The sequence below is a fragment of the Molossus molossus genome, unplaced genomic scaffold (assembly GCF_014108415.1).
Source record: "Molossus molossus isolate mMolMol1 unplaced genomic scaffold, mMolMol1.p scaffold_m16_p_14, whole genome shotgun sequence".
In the NCBI taxonomy this organism is placed as follows: Eukaryota; Metazoa; Chordata; class Mammalia; order Chiroptera; family Molossidae; genus Molossus; species Molossus molossus.
In genome coordinates, this window is record NW_023425349.1 from 18,852,007 (window position 1) to 18,869,591 (window position 17,585).

At 58.8% G+C, this 17,585-nt stretch overlaps 1 protein-coding gene across 1 annotated transcript in view; it reads right to left on the reverse strand.

Moving 5' to 3' along the window:
* Positions 1-17,585, reverse strand: part of COL27A1 (collagen type XXVII alpha 1 chain) — a 128,079-nt gene that overhangs the window by 51,138 nt on the left and 59,356 nt on the right. Inside the window, exons 15-24 of the mRNA XM_036261231.1 lie at positions 15,553-15,606; positions 14,916-14,960; positions 11,778-11,831; positions 10,484-10,537; positions 9,851-9,904; positions 7,010-7,063; positions 6,805-6,858; positions 5,209-5,253; positions 4,089-4,142; positions 2,422-2,466 (exon numbers count right to left, since the gene is read on the reverse strand). Coding sequence (XP_036117124.1) covers positions 2,422-2,466; positions 4,089-4,142; positions 5,209-5,253; positions 6,805-6,858; positions 7,010-7,063; positions 9,851-9,904; positions 10,484-10,537; positions 11,778-11,831; positions 14,916-14,960; positions 15,553-15,606 — 513 coding nt within the window. The remainder of the gene's footprint in view (positions 1-2,421; positions 2,467-4,088; positions 4,143-5,208; positions 5,254-6,804; positions 6,859-7,009; positions 7,064-9,850; positions 9,905-10,483; positions 10,538-11,777; positions 11,832-14,915; positions 14,961-15,552; positions 15,607-17,585) is intronic.

Below are 17,585 nucleotides of genomic sequence, written 5' to 3' on the forward strand. Positions count from 1 at the left end.
CACCATAGAGCAAGTGCCCCCTCCCCCTGCCCCACCCCTGGGCCCTCCCGGGGCACTGGCCAGAACATCCTGGCAGGCCTGTCCTGCGGGCGGAGCTGAGGCTGGGGGGCAGCCAGCACCAGACGCCCAGGGCTTCCACCTGGCCAGCCGGGTGCAGAGGCCGCTCTGACAGCGAGGGCATGCTGGCTCCTCTCGGGCCGGCAAGAGGGCACGCGGAGGAGGCAGTACGGTCACCTACAATGGGCACTGCACAGGTAAGATCTGAGTCCTAGATTAGCGGGCAGGAGGCTGGCCTGGTCTCAGTGTCTGGATATCAGTGCATAAGAACCACTGTCTACTATGGGAGGTTTTCTCCCTCCCTCCGTCCTCTCACAAGACATTCTGCGAGACGCTAGGGAAGCAATTAGGAACAAGACAGTCCTGCCAGGCCGGTGTGGCTCAGTGGTTGAGCATCGACCCATGCACCAAGAGGTTGCCAGTTCGATTCCTGGTCGGGACACATGCCGAGGCTGTGGGCCAAATCCCCAATGGGGGGCATGCAGGAAGCAGCCGATCAATGTTCTTTCTCATTGATGTTTCTATCTCTCTCTCCCTGTCCCTTCCTCTCTCTCTAAAATCAATAAAGAAAAAAAAATTAAAAAAAAAAAAAAGACAGTTGGGTCCTCTGCTGGACTAGGAACCTCAGGGTTAGGTGTCACGTGCCCGGCTTCCCCTTGGGCAGAAGCCTCATAAACGCAAGGCCCATGCCTTGTAATCATCTCTGTGTCCCCAGCACCTAGGACAGGGCCTGGCAAGCCAGCCACACTCCAAGCAGCTGTGAGAAAGCCAGAGGTCCGAGGGCTTGCCAGTGCCTCTCGGCAGGTCTTGGGAATCCAGCAGCCCTGAGTGCCAGCCCTGGCTTTGGGCAAGTGACTTCTCAGAGCCTGGTTTCCTCATGGGCAAAATGGGGTATAATACCTACCACCACAGGGTTGCGGCGGGGAATGGCAGGTGATGGTGCAGAAAGTGTTTGGCAAAGAGCCTCGTACCGAACAGGTGCCCAGTAAATGTAGCCAATACTGTGATTTTAAGGAGGCTGTCATGTCACAAATATTATGACATATTATAATACGTCACTGTCATATTACTGCAGAAGCTTCAAACTGTATCATTAAGGCTTGTCGCCACTTTGAACTTGAGGTCATTATTAGACCTGCTGCAAGGTCTCATTAGTTACGCATGAATAAAGAAGCCTATCTATGAGGAGATCACATTTGAACATATTTTCTTAACTGTATTATGATAGAATCGATTTTCCTTGTAATCCTTTGTTTTGTGTTTTCTGCACTTAAGCACTCTATTCTGAGAAGGGGTCCGTGAGCGTCACCCCCTGCGGAAGGGGTCCGAGGCGCAAACATTAGGACCCTGGAACAGAGTGGTTTCCAAGGCTCCCTGGTGTTCTGACATTCGAGGATTCTGAGCATCTATTTCCCGAGGGCCCTGCCATCCGCATAACTATGAAATTAGATTTGCTGATTGCATTGCCTTTTTTTTCCAATCAGGAAATACAGCCAGGCCGCAGCAGCCCTTCCAAACTCCTGGGCTTCCCACAGAATGCGCTCAAATGACACTGGAAACGGTTCAAGAACTCCAGCCCTCCCCCTTCATTTCTGTCTCCCCCCAGCAGATGTTGCAGGCCTGCTGAGGAAGCCCATCGAGTGCGGATCTCATGCCCCTGGTGGTTCTCAGCGGAGACACACACTCTGGGTCCCAGCATCATGCCCCCTTCTGGACCGAGGCAGCCCCGTACAGGGTTTGGGGCTGGGGGTCCTTCTTTAAAGGAGCGGAGCAGATGGCTACCTCTCCCAGCTGTGCACCTGGTACCCAGCTCTTCAAGCTGCTTCGCTTCAGTGCCAAAGCCCTAGACTGTGATCACGAAGGTTGTGATCCTCAAACAACGACTTGCAAACTCCTCTTGTCTTCAGATCTTGGCCTGGCTCCCCAGCGAGCCAGAGCCGCTGGTTTGAATTTCATTTCCTTTATAATTTAGGGTTGCCTGACCAAGAGCCCCTGGCAAGTGGCTATGCCTCTCTGGTCATCGGCTTCCCCATCTGTAAGTCGCACAAAGACGGCGATTGTTAAAGGGCTCTTCCAGTTCTAATGTTCTGGGAGCAAAATCACATCACCTCTTCGGGCGAAGGCCCCAGAAACGTGGCCGAGTCAGGCCGCGGGGAATGGCCGTTGTGACTGATTCACGGCTTTCTCACTCAGTCACTCCGCCCCCCCCGAAACGCAGTGTCCGTATTAATGCAAGAGGGAGATGAGTGAACCCACCTCTGCAGCGGGGATGAGGAGTGTGGGGTGCATGGCTTCCCAACGGGCTTGGCACAGAGTAAGTGCTCGATAGGGAACCATTATGCTCAGAGACCCGTGTCGACTTACCTGCTCACCCACGGGCCCCGGCCGTCCAGGGTTGCCTGGCTCCCCCTGTAACGAAACAGAGGGGGATCCGTTGGGATGAGTGACGGGGTCTAGGCCTCCTGGAGAACACCCCACCTGGCTGGCCTTCGTCCCTACTGGTAGGGCTGGACGAGGAACCTCATCACCAGAGTGTAGCCTTGGAGCCTCCAAGCAAACTGCAGGGACTAAGGGACCCTGGGACAAGCCCTCTGGTCCTGGAGATGACCTGAGTCACCCATGTCCTCTGAGTGGCCTTGCAGATTACCTGGCACCCTGATGTTTACAGCTCATGGGGTCCCTTCATCAGCCCATCGCAGAGGTGGAAACTAGAGCTCAGAGAAGTGACCTGCTCCGGGCCACACAGCCAGTAGAGGTAGGGCCAGGACCAGAACTTGAACGTGACTAACCAAAACCGCCATCACGCACCAAGCCACCTCGCTGCATGACTCGGATGGCCTGGGGAGTCAGGGCACCTGCGTCCTAGGCCCCAACCCCTACCAGAGCCCTGCCACGAGCTCCCAGGTGACCTCGGTGAGTCTTGTCTCAGCTCTAAATAAGGGAGATCAGACTCATTTGTCAGCAAGGCTATCTCTAGCTCTCAAGCTTGGTGGTCTCTCTCGGCCTCGTCTGTCAGCTTTACCCGTGCCGGGGTAGCTCCCGGTCCTTAGGTAGCCACAGCTGCCCTGGTCTCCCCCAGTGTGAGCTGGTCAGAGGCGAACAGAACTGTGGGATAAACCCACCCAGGCTATACCACCGCTCCCACCACGGAAACCCCACTGGTATCAGAGGGCGAGAGCCGAGACCTCAGCAGGCAGGCCAGGGCCCAGACAAGCCAGGACTTTGGCTCCCAGACGGCTCATACAGTCCCAGTTCCAGCCTCATCCCCGCCCCAGCTCCTCCTCGGACCTCATGCTAACGCAACCAGAGGGGCCAGACAGACATGTGGGCCATTTCCCCCAAGGGGAGGAGGATGGACAAGCCGGGGCCCCCGGCTCTGCCCTAATCCTCTGTAAACTGGCCCAGCTATAAACTTGGCCTGATAATCCCTGTCGAGGATGGTTGGGAAAATCCGGCCCCAAAGAGAATCCCTGGGAAGCCGTGATGTAGGCTACCCCTGTGCGGAGGGTCATCACTATCCTACCCAGCCACTTCCTTGTTCATAACTTTATAAAAACAACCTATTAATAAATTCAATGCAAATTTATTGTACATAATGGGGAAGTACAGAGGCCCAGAGAAAAACATGGAAAACGAGCATCCCAGCACCCGGAGATAACCCTGCTCACGTTTTAGCCCTGATGAGCTCAGGCCGCAGCACCCCTCAATACCTGCTTCCTACTACCCTACCCACAGGCACGTCCCCACCTTGCAAAACCTCCCACCACACTCCCTTCGGTGGCTGCGCTGCATCCAGTCGCTCGAGCACCATCCCACTGGGGGACACTGAGACTGTGTCCGTTTTTCCTCGTGTTACCCACATTTGGTGATAAAAGGGGACAATTCCCCCTCACCTCCCCACCCCCATGTCACAATGGCCATGGAGTTCAGGGTTTGCCCTGGGTCTTCATATTCGGCTCCCTCTCTCCTCTCCTCCCCAGGGGGCGTCCGCCCTCCCCTTCCTCAGCCTAGTCACCTCCAAGTCCCCTCACCTTCGAGCCGTCAGGGCCGGGCCTCCCAGGAAACCCCTTCCTGCCGGGTTGACCCTGCAACAGAGACAGATGAATGAAAGGGTCCGGATGTCCCAGGACCTGGCCCGGGGGCGGGGGCCACCATGCTGGGGTGGGGGGCAGGGGTGCAGAGCCCACTGTCAACAGGCTGTCCAGGGGATGCAGGGGTGGTCTGTAGCTGTGTGACCTTGGGAGCGTCTCCCTCCCTGAGCTGATGTCCTCATTACAGACGGGGAGATGAGGCCCGCTTCAGGGAGTGAGCAATGCCAGGGCTGCAGGGATGGGGGCACCGAGCTTCAGGCCAGCGGTCCCGGGGTGTGGTGTGGAGGCCCCTGCGGTCCCGGGCCCCGCCGCACGCTCCTGTGCCAGACCACTTGCCAGGGTCCTTGGCCCGTGTCGCTCTCTCTCCGGAGTGTAAGCGGAGATTTCCAGAGGCGACGCGACACAGGACCGTGTGGTCAACAGACTAAGTGTAGAAACAGTGAGACAACGCCACTCTTCACTGGCTTATTTTCATCTGGGAAAATATCGCTCTTCTTCATTAAACTATTTTCGTTGACATGAAATGGGTTCATTATTCATTTTAAATGGATTAATACATGAACGTCCAATTTCTGTTTCAATGACCAATATTGTTAGATGTAATCACCCCCCCACACACACAGCATTTGGGGTCCTCAGTGGTTTTTAAGAGTGTCAAGAAGTCCGAGACCAACCTATTCGTGAACTGCTGCCTGATGAGTTACAGGGACGGGGGCGTCAAGCACCTCGGGGAAGGCCGCTTGGGGCAGCGAGGGGACAGGGCGCAGGGTCAGGCTCCAGACAGCACACCCCGCCTCCTGGCTGAGACAGTAACTCGACCCCTCACTCTGCGAGCCACTGGCCTGCCACGAAGCTGAGGAAAGTGGCGCCTCTCTCACGGAGACGAGTGAGGAACCAGCCGCAGAGGCCGGCGCACGGCAGGTGGCGAGACGGAGGTCAGTGTCCTGCCTCTCGTCTCTCTCCTTTAAGGGCTGTTCTGGTCCCCTCTCTGCTGGCCCAAGCCCCCACTGATGACTTTTCTCAGAGCATCACCCACAGACCCCAGGCCAGGAACACTCACCTCCAAGCCAGGGGCCCCAGGTGGCCCCATGGGTCCCTCATCTCCCTAGAGTCGGGAGACAAGAGAGAGGGAAAAGGAGAAAGTTAATCTGGTGGGACTCTTCGAAGCCTTGGCCTATCAGAACGGAAAGGGGTGGGCAGCAGAGAGCCCTCCTGGACCAAGAGAAATGGCACACCTGGGCGCCCGGCCTGGCCCCGCCCACGACAGCAGCACCGGCAGGCACGGCCACAGGGATGGGCCCCCGTGCCATCGGAATGTGACTCGCCTGGGCCCACAGCAGTGCTGGGCAGGAAAGTCAACCCCGTCATGTGTGTGGGAGCAGAGCCCCTAGACCGCAGCTCAGGGACACGGGTTCTATTCTGAGCTCTGCCATTTGATTACTGACATAATACGGTCGTAGCCTCACCGTGCCTCAGTTTCCCTGTCTGTAAAATGGTGCAGAGTGAAAAGGATCATCCCAAAGTATAATAACTGGCCCAAGTGGTATTCCGGGAGGACAGGGATGGTCTCATGTTTGAAGCCACCCCAGTCATCACCCAGGGCGGCCGTGTGCACAGTGCCCGGTGGATGTGGATGAAAGGGGAGGGGGCACGAGAGGGGTGGCGTGGCTGGATGAGTGAGTCCGTGAAGACACGAGCGACTGGCAGGCACGCCGCGGGTGTTCTCCCGTGGTAACACGAGTGCAGATGGAAGCACGCGGTGGTGCCACCCGCCTTCCCACTCTGCCCCGTGGGGGCGCTCCAGGCCTCCCACGGGCCCAGGCAAACGGTCCCTCGGGCCTGCCAGGCCTGACCGGGGCCCCTGGGAGCCCCCTGCCCCAACTTCCAGGAAAGCAGCCTCATGTGGCGGCTCCAAAGCCAACACGGGGACCCGCCAGACCCGGACCAGCTGGATGGCTGCCTGTGGTCGGTGGGTCTGGGCCTCCTGCCCCCTTACCCAGGCCACGGGTCACAGGGTCCTGGGGCCCGAGCCAAGGTGGAGGAGGGCCGCTGCCTGGGCAGACCTGAGACCTGCCAGAGGGGTGTCCAACAGGCCTACAGGGACCTCGGCACCCCCTTCGTCCTGTGTGAGTAAACAAGCAGATCTCTGCCACCTACTCGCTGTGCAATCATGTCTTCTCTGAGGACGCCCAGGCAGCCCGCTGGGGCACCTCAGTTAATAGCGTAGGGTCTGTGACCCGGTGTTCATGGGCTCTGGGCTCCAGCAGACCTGGGTTGACCTGGCCCTGCCTGCCACCAAGCTTGGGACGGGATAGTCAGTCTGTCCACTTCTGTGAGCCGCAGGGCCTCACTGGTAAGAAGGAGCCAACAATTCCCACCCTCCCACAGTAACGCCCCAGCAAACTATGCAGGAGCAGAGGCAGTGGCTCTGGGGAGGAGACCAGGGCTGTGGGCAGGGGGGTGCAGGGGAGGGGGGCCAGGGCAGAGAAGGCCCCTGGAAAGGGGACAGAGCAGGGCTGTTAGGGATGAGCTGGCGGGTGACCCCAAGGCCGCCTGGGCTGTGTACTGACTGAGGCCCCAGCCCAGGCCCCCAGGACCAAACAGGGCAGGCTGGGGCTTGGCGAGGATGGGCAGGGGCGGGGCCAGACCGGCTTACCTCGGGCCCCAGCTGCCCAGGGGGTCCCGGCAGGCCTCGGGCTCCAGGCTTCCCCTGGGGAGAAAGAGACAACAAGAGGTCACAAAGGCGGCACCTCCATCTCCAACACAGGCTGGCAAGACCCCTCCAGGTGGCCAGCCCAGGAGGGTGTGGCTTCCAAGAACTGTCAGCTCCCTCTTTGGAGCTGCCAATGGCAGGCACTCACCTTCGCGCCTTCGGGGCCATTGTCCCCAGGGGGGCCGATGTCTCCGGGGAATCCCTGAGGGGAGGCAGAGAGCAGGGGTTACCCTGGGGACTGAAGGGAAGTGCTAGAACATAGGTCTTGGGGGGTTCCATCTGATCCAGAGAGGGGTGTGACCCTGGGCAGGGCAGTTTGCTGCCCTGATTTAGATTCTGAGACAGGGACCCAAGGCCTCAGAGAGTTGCTGAGAAAACGACCCCAACAATGCGGGACCGTGCGGCCCACAGGCACAGGCACACACAAGGTCGTCCGACCCGGAATCTCTCAAGCCTGGGCCTGCGTCAGCCGGGCCCAGAGCCGGTGTCGTCCTTTGCTGGCAGGGGTCCTGCAGGTCGAGCTCTGAGTTTGCTGTGACTTTGAACGGCTCTCGGAAAGCACTGCTCTCAGCTCCTCCTATTTGAAGCTGAGATCCCAGTACATCTTGGCCAGACGTGTGGACTCCCCCACACTCCCAACGGGGGCTCGCCACTCCCAGACCAGTCCTTCCAGATGGGGGACTGGGCCCTGACATGGAGCACTGTCCCCACCCTTCCCCTCAACAACTTCATGCTGTCCCTCAGAGCCACGCAAAGCACACACTCTTCCCACAGCCGTCTGAACAATTTGGAGACCAGTGGCTCCCTCCCCAGAGGCCTGCCCTTCCCGGTCCCTTCAGCAGCTTCTAGTCAGGGGCGAGGGCCCCTCAGCCTGGCTGCCTCCAACTGGTCATCACCAGGATGCCTATGCTTCTGTGGGTGTGAACTGACCAGCACAGGAAGTATGGGAGCACCCCCTCCCTTGTTTTAGGTGTAATACCTCTGTTAATTCAGCTTAGAACCCCATTCACTTTCGGGGGAGCCTCACTACTCCCTTTTTCTATGAATCCCTGAAACCAAAATGCCCCCCTCCCATCTTGCCGTCATACGGTGGCTTTTCTTTTCCTTCTTCTGTTGACCTTTAGATAATTCCTGTTAAACTGCAGCTCACACCTCCATCGCCCCTGTCACCGGCCAAGGCAAGAGAGGTCCTACATTTGGAGCCAACACAGGTAGCCAAAGCCCCATGTTTTTTTCTTCAAAACGATGGCCTCAAAATCCCATTTGGCCAGCAACTCACTGTGTGACCTGGCAGGTTCCTGAGCCTCTCTGGGCCTCAGTTCCTCCTCTGTAAAAGGGTGACCACAGTACCCACTTTCCAGGGCCATTCTGAGCTTTAAATGGAATCATGCAAGCAAGGCCCTCTGCTCAGCGCCTGGCGCCTGGTAAGCGCTCAATAAAAGTCCGCATCCAAAAGGCTTTTGGGTCCCGCGTCCTGGGAAAACAAGGCTGCCTGGGGTGGGCCCAACTGCAAGGAGAACTTGGCAACTGGGACTCTGGTGGAATTCTGGTGCTCACGTGGGTCGGGCCCACTAATGAGTGAGAGATCAGGGACGCGGGGCCTGGAGCTCCCTCCCAGGGTCCCCGGGAAAGGAGGTGCTGACAAGCTCCTCAGCTTCTGTCCTCAGCCGCGCAGAGCCATCTTCTGAGTCAGCCCATCCAAACAGAGCCCAGAGCCGGGAGAGGCAGACCCCCGCGGCCCCAGGGACCCAGGAGGGAGCCAAGGCAGACCTTACTTGCTGAAAGCAGCAGGGACCCCCAGGAAGTCGCCTCCCTGCTCGGGGACGCGCTTTCCCAATGCGTGACCTGGTGGCAGTGCACCTCCTGCGCACCCTGGGGGCGAGTCCGCGCGCTCTCACCCCGCTCTCACCCGAGGACGAGGACGCTGCGCAGCCTCCTGGCACGGGGGCCTAGCAACGGAGGGAGCGTGCTCTCCGCCCTCACTGGCCCGGCTGCTGGGAAAAGCCGGACTCGTAGTCTTTTTCCACTGTGACCAGGGAAGGAATCGGGGCCGTGGAAGAGAGGCCAACTCCATTTGTCTAAAGATAGGACTGTGTCACGGCCAAAGTGGAAACAGTGGAAAGTCAGAACTTGCAGCTTTCAGGAGGCACTCCCTCCTCCACCGGGCGTTACCGAGCGTGCTCTTTGGAAGAGTCTGGAGCACCCGGCAGAGCCAGACCTTTGTCTCCGAGACCTCAGACCTCGCGGAGGAGCAAGCCAAGCCCAGGTTCAGGCAGCAGAGGGGGCTGCGGCTCCGGCTGGGGTGGGTGAGACCCCCAAGGACCTGGGTGCTGCTGATCCAGGTCAGATCACATCTCGGCTCTGCTCACCCTGCCCTAGAGCGAGCCCCCAGGTGGGGGGCGGGCAGAAAGAGCTCACCCGCCCCCTTAGTCCCTTTCACGAGGAAGGTATAGCAAACCTGTGCCGACTCTCACCTGGATCGGAAACTCTCAGGTTCTACTTACACTACAGAAATGATTATGTGACTTGCTATCCCAGTCTTCAATTTTCTCGTTCTCCACCCAAACACCAGACTTGTACATTTGCTACCTAGGAGCTCTGAGCCTCTTTGGGGAGGCTGTGAGCAATTGGACAAGCACAGGGCATAGAGGGGTTGGATGTCTCAGGCTTCAGGGAGAGAATGTGGGGAGCTTCTATTAAAGGTACCGGCAGTAGAACTCAGAGGACTCTCCTGGTACTTTTCTGGAAACTGTAAAGGTGACCACAAAGCTAGGGAGGGTCTCTGAGGCTGGTTTCTGCCCCCCTTGCCACTGGCTGAGGGCACAGGCAGAAAAGATCACCGATCACCGATCTCAGAATTTCTATTTCAGCGCCATCTCTCATTTGCTGTGACCTCAGACAACTATCCCCCCGTCTCTGGGTCTTGGTTTCCCAAGGACAACACCTGGTCCCAGTTGAGTCAGACACAGAGAAATAGGGTATCACATACCTCGGGCCCAGGGGGCCCAGGAAACCCAAGGGATCCTTTGTCTCCAACTTTGCCCTGTGGAAGAGAAGAGATTATGGGGGAGGCAGGAGAAAGTGAGGGCTCACCTTCTACTGACCCCTTGTGTTATCTCCCTGGCTATGGATGGTTGGAAAAGCTCAGGAGTAGACCAACGAAATCTGCCAAGACAACTAGAAGGAGCTACTGATGTTCAAATCCCACCTTCTACACTTATAAACCACGGGATCATGGGCAAGTGACTTCACCTTGCGGAACCTCAGTTTACCCGTCTGTAAAATGGGAGCAATAATAATTCTATAACACCTGGGGTTATTAGAAGGATGTGATACACTGTAATATTGAGTAAATAGATGACACCCGCTGCTACTATTAATTATGTTACTATTATTTACAAGGTATTGGGAGCCCAAGATTCTTGCCAGTGACTGAGGCCTATCTATGATGCTGGGTAAGTTCTGACCCCTCTGGGCTCCAGTGTCCTCATTTGTGAAGTGGGCAAATCTCCACTCCTACCTTGCCCTGCTCACCACCCAGGGCTGCTGCAGGAGGAGGTGAGCTCCTGGATGACCTTTAGAAGAGTGAGGTTTGGGGGGTCTCAGAATGGAAGGTACTTACCAGAGGCCCTGGTTTCCCCCGTGCACCTGGGGACCCTGGCAATCCCTGGCTCCCCTGGAAGAGACCCAGAGCACGCAGGGGTCAGTGAGGAACAGAAACAGACCGATGAACAGCTGCTGGGTCATCCCTGCCAGTCTGGGGCCGGGAGAACACCTGCCTCTGGGGAGGATGGGCTCCCCCTCACTTTCTCTGCTCCCCTGTACCAGCTCTGCACCCCTGTGGGCTGGGCCTCGGGGACGCAGAGGTGAAACGCAGCCCTGTCCTCACCAGGTTGTCCTGGACCCTGGGCCCTGGGGCTCCAACAGGCCCTGCGGCGTTTCATGCCTGGGGAAGTCCGCCGACTACAGCCCAGCAGGAGAAGCAGCCAGGCCTGCGTGTCTGGCAATCCAGAGACACCACGGCTGGGTCAGGACAGGCCAGCCAGGAGGGAGGGAAGGGGAAGAGGGAGAGCTAGCCAACATCTGGGCCTCATTGAGTGACAGGATGAGGTCCAGATGTGGCCTCACGGTGCCGGACACAGGCAAAGTGGAGCCAGCCTCGGCAGGCCGCCTCCGCTCATCGTCAGGAGCGCCAGTCGCTCACTCACTCACTACTCACTCAAACATGCCCGAAGTGTCCACTCTTCTGTGCAGCACCCTGAGCCCAGCTGCGCCAGGCAGTCTGGGGGACACACCGCATGCCGGGGGCTGAGCACAGGTCCCCATCAACTGGGGAGATGGGCGCTGCCACAGGTTAGGGGCAGTCAGGCCCCTGAGAAAGTGAAACGGCCACGCCTCGAGCAGATGGAGAAATGGCATCGGAGCAGGTCCTGAAAGGTGGGCAGAGCTGCCCTGAGCGGAGGCCGGGCAGGGGTGTGCCAGGCGAGGCGGCAGGGTGGGCAGAGCCTAGAGCCAGTGGGCAGTCCAGGGGGCTGAGCACAGGGCTGAGCACAGAGCTGTAAGGATGAGGGACAAGGAAGTGTCCGAGGGGCCTCATCGGTGGGTCCTGGTGCCAGGGGGAGAAGCAGTAGGGAGCCATGGAGAGTTTGTGAGCACGGAGCAGCGCTGTGCCCCAGAAGAAAATATCTGTGGCAGGGAGGCAGGCAGAGGGGAGGGGAGTGGCAGGGGGCTGGGAACAATTCAGGAGGCCCGTGAAGTCCAGGAAAGATGATGAGAGGGTGGGCCGAGGACAGAGAAGACAGGATTGTGTGGGAAAAGCTATCCTGCATTAGGTCCTGGCCCGTGATGGCCTCCGGGGAAGGAAGCCAGGGCCAGCGAAGAGCAGGACCGGGCAGGGGAGAGTCTGCCACAATTACCTTGTCTCCTTGGAATCCGGCATCTCCTGACACACCCGGAACCCCTTGTTCACCCTAAATACACACCAGCAAAGAAGGTTACGATGGAGACCACAGTGGGTTCTGGAAGCCTCCCGCCTGCAGACCCACCGGCACGGTACAGCTTCGCCGAGACTGTTCCCAGTCGGTCTGACCAGCAGCAGCCTTGGAAGAGGGAAGGGCAGGCCCTGGGGGCACCTGGGTGGGGAAGGCAGGCCTTGGGGACCCAGCCGGCCTATCTGCAGGCCTGCCTGGGTTTGCTCAGATGACCGACATCTCTGTAAACAGAAGCTAAACTGCCCCAGGTCACCTGGCCTTTCCCGCAGAACTGAGACTCGCAGGTCCAAGGAACCGTTTCTCTGACCCTTTTACCTCCTCATCAAATGACGGCACCTGGGGGCGGGTGCAGCCTGCCCAAGGGTGACCCATCAGGCCGTGAACTGTCCCTTCTTCCTCCGGTGGGAGTTTCTATGGCAGGAATCCGTTTCAGTCTATCTCTAATTAGCTGCTTTAACCAGCTGTGGCCTGAGAAGCCAGAGAGCCCGGCTTGGTAAGACCGTACGCAAACAGAGTCCGCGGGTCTCGAGGTGGACCTGTGTGTTTTCTAAGACGACGTGTTGCAGAGGCGACAGCGATCCAGCCGTTGGAGGTCTCTTCCCCTCTCTCCCTGTTTCCAGCCACATCTCGGGAGACGAGCCGTCACAGAACCAGATCAGATGTCTCTCCTAGAGCCAGAACCGCCCCACACAACCCTGGTCCTTTCCAGTCCCCGTGGTGGACGTCCCAGCAGAGCGTGGCCAGGACTCAGGAAGCACCCACCGCCCGGGAGCAGCTGGAAGAAGGGAGAATCTCAGCAGACCCAGGTCATGCCGCCAAGGCCAAGACCCAGCAGAACTTCTCCGGTGGAACAAAAGCCAGAGTTTAAGAAAACAATTTTTTTTTTTTGGATTTCCACTTGGAAAATCCTATACAGCATCCAGAGTTGTAGGAACCAAGAAACTTTTTTTTTATGTCCAAAGGAGGAGTGAGGGCCTCAAAACATGTTGAAAGGCCTGCGGAACCAGGGCAGGGGACTTGGAGAAGGCTGAACCTGGAGGGGAGTCTCGGTTCCAGAAAGTGCCTCCACGCAGGGACAGGGGGCCAAGTGGTTGTAAGTGGGACGGAGGCCAGGCTGGGTCATGAAAAATGCAACAATTCCAGGCAGGACGACCACGGAACAGGAGGTGATGGCTCCTCCATCCCCGGCAAGGGCCAGGGCGGGTGGGGGCAGAGGGGCTGATCATAACCCGCTTCTCCCAACCTCAAGGCTCCTCCCTGGCCAAAGAGGCAGAAAAGAGACTTCTTTTTATTTTCTTTCTTCTTCTTCTTTTTTAACCCTTAGGATTTATTTCATTTCCCTGAAGACTGTGAGCAGAAACATCATTTCTTCCTCCTGTGTTTCCGTATGTCCAAACGCCGCAGGCACCGCCCGTCAGCGGGCCAGCGAGCTCCGTGTGACAGGTTTCTCCCGTGTTCCCGAAGACACGGGGAGCTGGAGGCCAGCTGAGCCTACAAAAAGCTCACGGCCTACCTTCCCACTGCCCCACTCCTTTCTCCCTGGTCCGCGGCGTCAACATTTCCAGACTGCTGATGTCGCCAACCTCAGGGTACACAGGTAGCTGGGGGAAGCCCCCCGCCTCCAACAGAAAGCCCTCCACCTCGAAGCCGAAGCCGGAGGGGTGCTCAGCAGGTAGCAGGGCAGTGCCAGAGGGTGGAGCTAGGGCTGTGCCGGGGGGTGGGGGGGGTTGCAGCTGCAGGCTTGGGCATGACAGTGGGGGCAGAAGAGGTGGAAACAGATGGAGAAAGGACTGGGGTAAGCATTGCACCCATGGGCTCCTGTAGGAGGGGCTAAGACGATCTGGGTATGCCCATCACAGCTCAGCAGTTTCAACTCTCTGAGTCCAGGGACCCTACAGATCATCGAGCTTCCTTTGATTAATCCCTTCTCCTTGGATCTGCTTCCCCAGCTGTGACGTGCAGGCCCTGGAGGAGGTGGCCACCAAGCCCCACGTCAGCTGTGCCCTCTGTCCTTAGTCATGCTCCAGGTTAGGTGCCTGCAGGCAGGTGCCTGGGTTTGAATCCTGACATGACTTACCAGCTGTGTGGCCTCAAGCAAGCTTCCTATCTCACAGGGGGTTGGAGGACGGATGGGTTCACCCCCCACAGCACCCAGAGGGTGCCCAGCACCGGCACCTGTTCCTGTTTCTCAGGTTGAGGAGGAGGAGTCATCTGCAGCAGGTACTTGGCCTCTCTCCTCCACTCAGGCTTGCAGAAACTTGTATGCTGCCCTCAAGCCCTCCTACACCCCTTTGGGGCGCCTGGCTTGTCAGAGACTGAGGGGGCAGGGCAGGAAGGTGGTCACAGGGAAGAGCATGAACAGCCCTTGTCCCTGTCACTCAAGTGCTGCATGACCCAGGCCAGGTACTGCCCTGGCGACCCACCCACCCCCTTCCAGCTCTGCTTTGGCACAGGGTGAGACAATGAGGGGTCAGCGGCAGGGCTATGCAAAGGACACGCGGCAAGGGTGGCCCGCCCGTGGCAACTGGGCAAAAAGCGAGGCGGGGGCTCAGGGGCCCACCCGGGCCTTTCTGCTGCATTTGCAGACTATGTGTTCTCTGGGATGGGTTCCCAATTCCAACCGGACAGTTTATATAAATGTGTTTCCTCCTGCGCCTGGAGGGGTCTCTGAACCCCACATCATACCTGCCCTGGGGCCTGCCATCTCAGCAACACTTCCCCACTCTGTCCCCCACCCCACCCACTTCTTTCCACGACTTTGGCCTTAAGGCTGGACCCCGGCCTCAGCTTTGTTCTCTGAATTCAGACACCTGCCTTGCTTTGCTCCCCGCCTGTGCCTCAACGGTCCTCCACGCTCTATCTGCCGAGGCCTGCATGCCCCAGAAGCACCTGTCTGAGCCCCACCCAGAGCCACAAGGGAGAAGTGGGGAGCACAGATCTCGGGGGCCAGCGGGAAGGCAGGCGGGGTGCAGGGGGTGGACCTGACAAGAAGTCAGCAGCAGCCGAGGCGGAGGGGGTCGCATGCAGATAAAACACAGTGCAATAAGGGAGTATTCAGATCACCTTATCACCTTTCAGTCCGGGCTCCCCCACGTTTCCCATCAGTCCCTGCAAGACAAAGGTGGGGGTTGGGCTGTGAGGGGGCCCGAAGCCACTGACGTCAGGAGCCCTGGCTTATACCCCCTGACTTGCTGTGAGCCCCTCGTGCTCAGGGTTTTCTCAGCTGTGAGGGGCGCTGGCCCCAGCTCCTCAGGCAGTGGTGTGGACTGAGGGAGCAGAGGAGGGCGGGGTCTCATGGAGCACAGCCCTGGAGAAGTCTGGGGTCAGGGTGCTGATGGGAGGGATGGGCCTAATGAGCAGCGTCACATGGTCCTGGCAGTGCCGGCTGTCTTTCTCCTACGCATCCCCCTCAGGGATGTATGGAGTCCAGTGGTTGGCCATTCTAGTTCCTCTGCCCCTGGTGATGTGCCCACTGGACTTCCAGTGTCCTGAGGTCTGCAACCACATCAGACTCCGGCTCCGCTTGAAGACTGCTGTCCACACAGATCGCTGGCTCTCAGGCCTGAGAACAGAGCTCCTCACCTGCTGGGTCCCACCCCAGCGCCCGTGCCCTCCCCTCCCCCAACATCGTGTCAGGGCTGAACCGGTCAGGGGGTGCCCCGCTGGGACGAGGTCTGGAATAGGGAATGGCCCCGTTTACCTTCATGCCCTTAGGTCCTGGGTAGCCAATCGGACCCAATGTTCCCATGTCGCCCTGGGAAGAGAAAGACGGTGCAGTGAAAGGTGGCCCTCAGGAGGCTGGCCTGGGCTCCACGGTCCCTGGGCTGGGTTTCCAAGGGTACACCCCAGGATCGCCCCGAGAGCTAAGGCGCTCAATCTGTTGACTCCCACGGAAGCGCTGGAATGAATTTTGCACAGGTCCTTTCCCAGGTCGGTTCTTAATTGCTGCCCCCGCCCCCCCCACCCCCCACTTCTTCCTATGTCACTGTAGACACCAGATTAGATTGTTTACATCCTCTACTAGCTAAGGAACTGCTTTGGACCTCAATCTACCTACATATTTGTAAAATAGGGACAATGATCCTTCTCCTTGAGCAAGCTGCTAGAAGGGTTAAACAAGCACACAGGGGCTATGATTCCTCCAGCTCAGTGAGCGGGGGCACTTTCTGCTCCCCAGAACCTCACTGGGCCATCCCCTCGGGAGAGCAGCAGGAAGGAGTGACACTGTCCATCGCAGACGCCCAGGAGAACCGTAAGCTCCTGGGCCACAGGTTGGAGACCCAGCTTCAGATCAGATGAGACTGTCCCGGGGGGAACAGCCAAGTCCCCAGACCCTGGAGAGCTGGGAGGCCGCGTGAGTCACAGGCAGAGCCTGGTCCCCCGCGCTGCTCACTCACTGAGTGGGGGAGGGGAGAGGGCCAACCTTGCTGTGCCTTAGTTTCTGGGGTAACAAATGGGGGTTTGTATGCCAGGAGCTGTGCTGAAGAATTAGGGACAAAGCTGAAGAGGTGGTCCTGGCACCTGGGGGGAAAGGCCAGGATGCCTCAGGGCACAGACCAGCCGCAACAGAGTCGTCTGCCGTCTGCCGAGGTGAGAAACTGTGGTTTATGGACTGAAGTGACGGTACTTCCTCTCTACACACGCCCCCCCCGAAATCTCTTCACTTCCCATCCACCTTGTCACTACTATCCCCAGCCACAGTCATAATGTTAAGCCCACGCCAGAGAAGGGGGGCCCTGCCCCTTTTCTGTCCTCTGAGGCAGACCTAAAGGCCTGTCCATCAGTGTGTTTGATCTCTCTGGGCCTCAGTGTCCCAGGTCCCTGGGGCAGACTCCGTGGAAGCCCCTGGATGCACTGGAGGGCAGACAGGCTGCTCAGGTAGCCAGGCTGGGAGCAGGCTCCTGCCAGAGCTGCCCGGAGACATCTCGGAGGGGGGCCTAGCAGAGTGGAAAATCGCATTCCTGCCTGGCTCCTGCAGAGGGCAAGGGGCCTGTGTGGGGAGCCCCGGCCTCGCCTGCTGACTCTCACCCCCCACCCCACCCAGAATGACTGGGAGGAACCGAGGCAGATGTCGGCGCTGCCTGTGTCCTGCTGCGTGACCTTGGGCAAAACCTCCCCTCCCTGGACTTAGGACCCTCACCCGCTGGGGTCAAACCAAACCTTTGAGTGGAACCTTTGCTAAGAAAACCTGCTTTCAGTTCCCATCTAGAAACCGGGGGAGAAAGCGAGGTGTCCGTTTAAAAGGGGCTAACGTGCTACAAACCGCACTGGCTGCAGGCCTTGCGCTGAGCGCCCTCCAGCCTCAGCGCATCATTCCTCACTCCAGCCCTCCAAGATCCGTCCCACTGCCGCCCCGCTTTACCGAGGAGGAAACCAAGGCCTGACAGGTTAGGGCCCGAGCCACCCAGAGCCGGGCAGGGCTGGGATTTGCGCCAGGCAGTCGGACCCCAGAGCTGCGAGGCAGTTCTGATGACCTCCGGGGAAGGAGGGTGCGGAAGCCGGGATCACCGGCTGCGAGCTGGAGTCAAGGACAGCGGCTCTGCAGAAAACTGCTCCGGCAGGCTGCTCCGGCGACCCTCCTTCCTCTTCCTGGATGCAGGGAGCCAGGGGTGGCCCGGCCCAAGTCCCCCGTGGTGCACAAATAAACAGAGCGGGCTCGGCTGGTACACTGGCTCCAACTTGGCCCGGGCGCGGGCACAGGCCCAGTAGCAGCTCCCGGAACACAGGCCCCTT